The 9,467-nt window shown below is 37.9% G+C and overlaps 1 gene segment (V, D, J or C); it reads right to left on the bottom strand.

The window, feature by feature from the left end:
• Positions 1-2,375: 2,375 nt before the first annotated feature.
• LOC148659963 (immunoglobulin gamma-1 heavy chain-like) overlaps positions 2,376-9,467 on the bottom strand; it is a 41,648-nt gene continuing 34,556 nt past the window's right edge. The window contains 3 exon segments of the C gene segment in view: positions 2,376-3,744; positions 5,222-5,358; positions 8,231-8,554. Of these exon segments, the coding sequence occupies positions 3,736-3,744; positions 5,222-5,358; positions 8,231-8,554 (470 nt within the window).

The following is a 9,467-nucleotide window of genomic DNA, read 5'->3' as shown; positions in this document are numbered from 1 at the left end:
TAGGAGTAAACTCTGGAAAACAAATGACCATGAGACTATCCCAGAAAAAAAGAAGACTTTTAGAAAGTGTTATTCATGAATAAAATGACGAAACATTCCTGAAAGTTTCTATTTGCAGAAATATAAATATAAAATGAAAAGGATAAAAACTGCAGTAGATCATAAGGGATTTGGAGGCATTTTTCCCCACAAAGTGTTGTAGATTGTACTAGAAAAAGGTTAAGTTAAAACATGTCCAAGATATAGTTTGTATTATCCATTTTATATCTGACACTTAATCAATAGTGTGTCACTACTGAAAAACCTAGAATTGTCTGTAAAACTGTGATTATTGTTCTGTATTAATTCTCAGTAACAGTTGTTTTCAAGAGACACTGATTTCTCTTGAAAGTCCTTAGAGCTTTAATTCAGTCAGACATTTGTCCTGTCTAAATAACCCATTAGCATGACTATTTTCCTGATAACAAATCATTTTGTATTTTCGAGCATTATTTTCCCACAATGTACTGTGGATTGTATCAAATAACTTTTTTTAAATAAGAATCAGGTTGATCTTAGTTGTGCTGTAGGACTGCTTTACTTCTTAGTGTGTAACTACAGAATACGCTTTGTATGTATATTTCATGTTATGCAGAGGCACGGTTATAATAATAATAATAATAATAATAATAATAATAATAATAATAATAATAATAATAATAATAATTATTATTATTATTATTATTAAGTTTGCTTTCTACAGTTGTATTTTATTCATGAAAGCTATTTGCACTCTTAGTATGATTTATAAGACACGTGTTAGGCATTTACAGCTGACAACTAAGATTGAATAGTTTGTCACCTATGAAAAACAGAGACGTGTCTGTAATGGGTATACCACTGTGATACGTTTTCGTTATTAATTCTCAATAAACATTATTTATAACTTAAATCCAGACAGCTGTCTGTAATGTCTAAATGACACGTTGATGGCTATTTCCCTATTAACCCCTGTAACAGATTATCTGCATTTATATTCATTTTATCCGTTTTAACTATCTCTTTTGTGCACATAATCTCTAAAGAACATTAACCCTTAGTAGGATAAATATTTTGGTAATGCTTTGGATTAGGGGGTGCAAATGTTGTTGCTTATCATTTGAGAATTGTTAACTTTTTTATATAGAATTATTTAAGAGTCATAAACGTGATAGTAGTCTTCCTACTAGTAGCCAAAATCCTTGTCCCCCAGTTTGAACACTAATCCTACACCCAGAGCTACTGTATCTGTAGGTGACTTCTATCTGTACAAATTACCAATTGTAATTAAGACTTGTTGCATTCATCAGCATTGTAGTGTGACTTTTGTACCTTTGCTTAGCAAATCAATTTTAGCATTTCTGAGCTCTAATAAATCTGTATTTTAGACAGTCCCAGAAAAACCTATTATAAAGGTTTCGACATTAATTTACGTCGTCGTCGTCGTTGTTTTAGAGAAACACTCATCGAATCCAAAACTCTTGGTTGCGTTCACCTCATATTATATCTGTTTGAAAGTGTTTTTTTTTTTAGCTCGGGCTTTTTCGACTTTTTAATTTAATACAGAAAGAACCGTCTTTCAAGGAACGTAAATATAGAAATTAATATCAGTTAAAGTTTAGTTTCGCGAGTGCAGCTGCGGAAGCCCAGAAGACTCACCGCAAGGCGGAAGGGAGGGAGCAAACTTTTCCTATAGGGGCATTCGAGGAAAGTAGGTGAATCCTCTACATCAAAAAAATATTAAATCTGCAACCTAAAACAAATTAAACGAATAACAAAGAATATTGCTGCTGCTTGGAGGTAAATGTTAATGAGTTAATTTCTTAAGAAACACAATCAAGAATAATTTAATCTGGTAATCACCTCTAACCTACTGTATAATGTGGTTGGCCATTCGAAGCTTCTATATTCAATTAAAATGCATTTTCTTCTGAGGTCAGATAAAAAAAGTAGGTTGTATATATTTCTCATTTTGTAGAACCTCTCTTGAGAAGTACAATGCACTCTTTTTTATGTTTTGAATGACACAAAGTGATAGTTCTGATATGACACGCCACAAAGCTAATATAAGCTAATATAAATCTATATTAGACAGCATGAAAAAGACAATAAGATATGTTTCCTCGTGTAGGTAAAAAGAAGGTGGATGGCTTTTAAAACCGTTGAAACGCCGCATGTTCAAATCTCCCGATTTAGGAACCTTTTTTGAGTAAATAAAAACGTCTGATCACAAATTTCTCGTTGAACACCTTTCACAAAAGTGCGATGACGAGAATGGGGATTTTGAAAGAGAAGGCTTCGTAAACGATTTTAGCGATAATTAAAAATAAAAAAATATAAAATCAAGACAACGCCAGTCATTTCGAAGTTTGTATTTTATCTTGAAAATAAAATGTACTTTGCACATGACACAGATACAACAATTTAAAACAATGTAAACAGACATGCAGCTGTCACTTACAGAAAACACAAAGTCTAACCATTCTATTAGACAATTCAAAGTTAGTACAAATCCTTTAAAAAAATCAGCTTCAGTTTTGCTTTATGCTTCAAGGACTAGAAGTGGAGGCTGTAAGAATATTTAATAAGAAGACATTAATGTTTCGAATTTGGAGTTCCTGCCCACATGCAAAATTCCCCGCAGATGAGTCAGCTCTGGTAGAAGATGTTTGCATATATCAGTCTCCTGCAATTTCCGCCTTGTCAGAAAAAATATTTGTTCACAGTTTACACAATTAACAGTTACTTCGTGGTTATTTTTAGGACCAATCAAGCTCTCTTTCTGATCTCACAGCTGGAAACCACACTGTCCAAAATCTGATATATCTGCAGGGTGTGGACTTACATTTCTAGACAGGCAGGTATGATGTATTTTTTTACATTTTGTGTTGTCCCTAAGGAGTTAATAAAGATCTGATACAAATCCTTCACATCCCATGTCTGAATTTTATAGAATTGCAAAGAATTCTCCAGCTAAATGAAATCAAACAAATAGCGCTTCCAGTTTACGCAAGTCCAGAATACTGATGGGATTTCCAACAGAAGCGTTTTGCTGAAATACGCTGGGGGTACTCCAGTGATGCACATCCACAGCACTCCAGTATCTACTGCCTTCTCCTCATCTGTATACGTGTGACAGTTTCAGATGCTGTGCTTCTAAATTTGTTTAATCTAATTTAATAGCCAACGGGGTGCTTTTGAAAAGCTATTCTCCTGAAAAGATGAATACATAGGAAATGTTTTACCCATTCACTGATAAAAGCATTCCTCTCGGGACAATGACATCCAGTGACTGAATGCTTTGTGCCTGTTTGGAATACAATTGGTGGAATAGGTTTGGCTTAACCCTCTTGGTTAATGGGTAGGCTCCCGGCCTTGAGTGAGCCCAGGGGCAGCTGCAAGTTGGAGATGAGCTGGAGTAGAGATGCTTGAGAAAAATGCACACCGAGGTGTTTCTCTTTGCTATAAAGACTTAATTTCCATTAGGTGATTAGATACAGCTTTGTGTGACTGGCTTGTCATTGTTATCTGTCAGTTAATTGCTTCCTTTTAAAGGATTCTTGAAGCACCTATAAATAAAACCCTACCCATGGCATAAAAATAATGCAACAGACGTATTATGTCAGCAGTGCTGGTTGAGAAAATATGCGTTTTAGCTCCTGCAGATCAGGTGACTCATAAATGCCAGTGCCAGGGGAATCCAGAGAGGAGGGAGTCTTACTTCACCTGTAACAAGAAGAGATCACGGGCGGAAATGAGTTCGTTTTGCTTTCAAGGTTGTTTTCATTTCAATGCACAAGGCAGTGCAGCATTGGGTGGCTGCCGCGGAACAGACCAACTGCTAAATGTTCTGACTCATTTTATACATGCCAGCCTCATGTAGTCTGTCACTGGTTGGTTTGTTTGAGGCTCAGGTGATATTTGCCCTGTTCTTTGAGGCTGATTGCGTCTTCTCTTAACACCCTTGTGAGGAGCTCACCGATTCCTGTTGTTTTTACAAAGTCAGGTCTTGCAGTATTCTAAGTGACCCTGAGGCAGTTTTTCTAACCGATACAGAGCTGTATAGATAAGCTAGGAGATCCCAGTATCCCATATGCTCCACAACACAATTAAACACTCTCACTATAGTCTTGAGTATTGATGTGTCAATATGGTCAGCATAGTAGCACAGAGGTTAACATTGCTGCCTCACAGCACTAGGGCCCTATGTTTCAATCCCAGGGTGCTATCTGTGTGGAGTTTTTATGTTTTTCCCATGTTCACGTGGGTTTTCTCCAGTTTCCTCCCACAGTCCAAAGACATGCTGGTAGGTTAATTGGCTTCTGGGAAGACTGGCCCAGGTATGAATGTTTGTGTCTGTGTCTGTGTGTGCCCTGTAATGGACTGGCGTCCTGTCAAGGGTGTATTCTGCCTTGTGCCCATTGCTTGCTGGGATAGGCTCCTTTTCCCCAGCGACCCTGCGGTTAGAAAATGGATAGATGTGTCTACATAGTATAGTACAGTATATATTTTAGCAGAACATGGAGAATGTGGCATATAGGAAAGGATATGCGTGATATAACAAACAACAGATTTAGCAAGGTAACTGGCAGCAGAAGAAGGCATTAAAGAAGGGAGGAATGTAATAATAATAATTGCTTACACTTATATAGTGCTTTTCTGGACACTCCACTCAAACCTCTTTACAGGTCATGGGGATCCCCTCCACCACCACCAGTGTGCAGCTCCACCTGGATGATGCTCCAGTACTCTCCCCACACACCAGCTCTCAGTGGGGAGGAGAGCAGAGTGATGAAACCAGTTCATAGATGGGGATTATTAGGAGGTCATGACTGGTAAAGGTCAATGGGAAATTTGGCCAGGACACCTGGGTTACACCCCTACTCTTTTCGAGAGACACCCTGGGATTTTTACTGACCACAGACAGTCAGGACCTCGGTTTTACATCTCATCCTAAGGACAGCGCCTTTTTACAGTATAGTGTCCCTGTCACTATACTGCAGCATTAGGACCCACACAGACCGCAGGGTGAGCGTCCCCTGCTGGCCGCACTAACACCTCTTCCAGCAGCAACCTGAGCTTTCCCAGGAGTCTCCCATCCAGGTACTGACCAGGCTCCCACCTGCTGAGCTCCAGTGGGGCTGCCAGCTGGGAGCTGCAGGGTGATATGGCTGCTGGCATATAGCGGTAGTCAGTACGATACCTTGGACATGGTGAGGATGGCGCTGTACAGGAAGTTGAAGAGGAAGAGGAAGATGAACCACAAGGCTGTTGTCCATGCGCTACCCTCGCTGTCATCAGGATTGGCGTCTCCGCAGTCCAGAAACCACAGACCATGCACTGAGGAAGGCAAGGAAAGGAAACTTATATTACCCACTCATATTAAATCAGTTGGACTCAGAAGTTAAGTTCTCTCCCCCCAAAATAAGAATTGAGTTTCATAACACAAGCGTGGCCCAAATTGTCCAGATAAAATGCGTTAGATATCACAAAGAAGGTTTGCTAAAACATCCATCTATTTTCTAACCACTACTTCTAATTCAGGGCCACAGAGGGGCCAAAGGCTATCCCAGCAAGCAATTAGCAAAAAACCTAAATAAAATAAAAAATAAAAAACAATGTCCATCACAGGGCACACTCCCAAACACAGACACCCTCACACTAGGGACAATTGTCCCAGAAGCCAAACAACCATTATGACTTGGGACTGAGTCTGGAGTCCAAACTGGAGGAAAACGGAGCACCCAGAGGAAACCAACATGAGCTAGAGGTGAACATACAAACCCCACACAGATAGCACCTCAGGTCTTGAATTGAAAACTGTGAAGCCCGTATACTGAAACATGTAATTCCAAATAAAAGCTAAAAAAATTGATATCATAAATATCCTAAACCATTTTTTTTATCATAAAGAGCAAAGCATCAACTAATATCTGCACAATCATCGACATGCAAGCTTTTATTATCAGAGCTAACATATTTAATGCAGATAGACAAAAAGCATCAGTTAAAAGCTCATTTTTGTGACCATGGAAGAAGAAATTAGCTGAATTTAGTATACACAAAAGGAAGCACAGAACAAACAGTTACACATGCACAAGGATAATGGGGGCTGACTTTTAATATGAAATTACTTCTATAAAGGTGCAGTGCTGTCAGACAAGTCAGTTTGCCAGAACACCATGAATTTAGTGCCTTGCTAATGTCTGATCAGCAATAAATTGAAATTAAATGTTTGAATAGTAATAGCAATTAAAATATTTTAATCCACATAATTTTGATATTACTGGTTTCATGTCTCTTTATCTTTTTAATATTGTGTGTTAAACCCACTAATGCGCTTTTTAGACTGTGATATTATTATGAGGATAGCTGATTGGAAGAATTAAATAAATTCAACAACACGATTTGTGGCTTGGCTGAGAGATTTAAGAAAAAGGAGCAACTGTGAGCTCAACTAACTTATTTTTCAACACTAGCAACTTCTTTGGCACAATCCTCATTTCTGGATAGTCACGAGACCCCTAATAGATGAATTATGGTTTGTGATTTACCAATAAATGAAAAATGGTTTTATTTTAATCATACAGTATGTGCATTAAAATGTCAATTGTCACTAATGTAAACAATACAATTTATGTTATACGTTCTTCTGTGTATTTTAAATTTGTGGTGCATTTTTCATATGACATAACTGAACTCCTGCTGATTCTTTTTAAGCTACATCTTATTTGAAATATAATACTGTACATTAAAATATGAGTTGATTGTCTTTTGATTAGCACCCTATGGCTAATTGCACATGTATTTTTGTGCAGAAGGATTGTATTTCAAATCTTTGTGAGCAGCATTCAATGTTAAGCATGCAGTGGAAATCTTCTTCTTTTGAAGGTATTCTAGATTGTGAAATGGCTATTTTCACTTTACAAAGAACAAGTCAGTGGGTTGTGGACAACAGCTAGCCGAGCTGAGAGTAGATCAGTGTTCCACCAGCTGTGTGAAAGGTTTTGAAGAGCAAGTTTTCATTTGGTGGAGCACCTTGAGCACCTCAACCTGTTTTTGAAGTATTTGACCTCTTCCTTACAATTAGAAATAGGTATCTCTTGCCTACAAGCAAATCAAACCTAGCTTTGGCTCCAGTCATTCTTATACTGTACACTTGTACAGTTTCTGGCTGTTTCCTAAATTCCTGAAGTATTCTCAGCCAATTTCTGGTAGTGATTTTCACTTAATTTGTAGTCAAAAATACATAGTGCTACGGTTAGCACATGTTCAACGACCTGTGTAGTTTGACTTTTTTTGTTGTTAGAAAAGTTGTTGTTCCTTCTCAATTTGCAATGTTTGTGTGGAATATAATCCCAGAATTTCACATTCATATTTGCATTTTTATTTTGCATCTAAACTAGTACATTAAGTATTAAAACACTGGCAGAGATTGGTAATTGCTTCGCCTGAGATTTCCATTCCATGTATCTGTTTACACTTATTACAGACACAACATCAAATGAATGAACTGACATAATATTCACAAACAGACGTCAGGGACACACTTGCAGTAACACAATTACAGTGAGCACAAAGATTAAAGGGGGGGAAATTATACATTTGAACAAAAAGAGCGACAGGGATTAGAGGTATTCATTGATTCTTACTCATGTACTGTGAATGCCAGGTATATATATCATACATATATATGATATGAAATGGTTACTTGAAAACAAACCCGATAATTAAATGGAAGTTAAAATATACATGTGGAAGCAACTACTTATAAGCAATGGTAAAAAACAACAACAAAGTGTTAAATGTTGTAGCCTTTAAATTTTAAATACGCCAAACATGTATAATCATGGCTTTTGTAGTACAGTCTTGTACTGCTGCTCATAGAGATAACCATTTGGTTTAGCAGCCTGATTTCCAATCATTGATAATCTTAACATGTTACTTTTCGAAATGTGCATAGTCGAAATAGTGTGTGTGCATAGTTTCTCTTGTGTCATTAGGTTTTTGGTGCTGTAGTCTTCGCCTCCTTAACAGTTGTGTGGTTTTGTTGGGACTTGATAAGAACAGATCGCGTGACACAGGGCAATTGCTGGAAACAGACACGGTACAGAGATACGTGCAGAAGGAATTGTTTTGGGGAATGGCATCAGCAGGAACAGAGACAGATGGGACGGTTATTCATCAACAAAAGTTGGACACTGGCATTTACCATCTTCTTTCTTGATAGTTTTCATCCGGGGGGCTGTTTTGTTATCTCCCAGTGAAGGATGTTTCACTGCACAAAAATATTCATTTTTCTCCCACTGATCTTTAGCAATGGTCAGGTAGCTCATGGCTGAGTACAGGCCATTGTTGTTCTTTACAGGGCGACTTGTGATGCCTTCTTCTTTCAAGTTTCCATTTTCTCCCCACATGACATAAATATTTTCAGGAAAAAACCCAGTCACCAGGCACACGAGAGTGGCAGATCCTTTTTCCTGTATTTCAGCCTCTGATGGGGGCAGTATATACAAGGTAGGTTCTTGCTTTAAGCCTGAAAACAAAAAGCAAAACCTAATCATAATGCTAATCATATAAACCTTAGCAACTTTAAACTGGCTGGCGACGCTGAGTATGAACGCTCATAAATACACACATGACTACCAACCCCCGAACACACACAACATACTAAAATGACATTCTTCATTGAAAACACCAGCATCACCATCCTGTTGCATGATCTCATGAGATGGAAGATGCAAAGAGAGGCCCTTTTCAGGACTGGGGTAGAGCACCTCTAAAAAAACAGTACAGCTCTAGTACTAGTGATACTAGACAAGTAAGTTGTGCTCTTTCCTCTAGACCGGAATTTTCAAGCCATTCCACCAGTGTGGTGAGAAGGGTCACTGTGGTTAGAAGGTCCTGTTCTTCATATAAGCCTTTAAACCAAGGTCCAGACAACCCAGCAATTTAAGATGCCAGGGACTATTCACACTGTAATAATAGGGGTGTTGATATCCAGGTCTGATTACTGTTCATTACAGATCCCAGGACACTGCCCATGAGAGTAGATGTGTTTATCTTTGTTTCCTGGCTAAATTCCAGAGGGAAATTAAGCCAGAACACCAGTATGTTAGTACAATAAGACATATCTAACATTTATCTTTATGCAACTGGTATACTGTTAAATAAACACTAGTTTCATCATCATTGTGTTTTTTTTTTGCATTTTGGGGACCTGATCACACTGACCTAGTGAAGAGAATTTGAAAGACAAATAATCTTGTCAGAATGTCTGTACACTCATAAACAACATCTAATTCAACTTTCTGAAAACAAACATGCACCATAAATCTTAGCTATGGCCTATATTCACCTAGGCCACCACTGGAATCAGGAACGAAATGCTTAATTGTTTTGAGAACTGCTTGTGATACTGCATAGATAGCAATTTAAAGATATTTTGA

The sequence above is a fragment of the Lepisosteus platostomus genome, chromosome 6 (genome assembly GCF_059453375.1).
Source record: "Lepisosteus platostomus isolate fLepPlt1 chromosome 6, fLepPlt1.hap1, whole genome shotgun sequence".
NCBI classification, from domain to species: Eukaryota; Metazoa; Chordata; class Actinopteri; order Semionotiformes; family Lepisosteidae; genus Lepisosteus; species Lepisosteus platostomus.
This window is presented reverse-complemented; position numbering and strand designations above follow the sequence as displayed.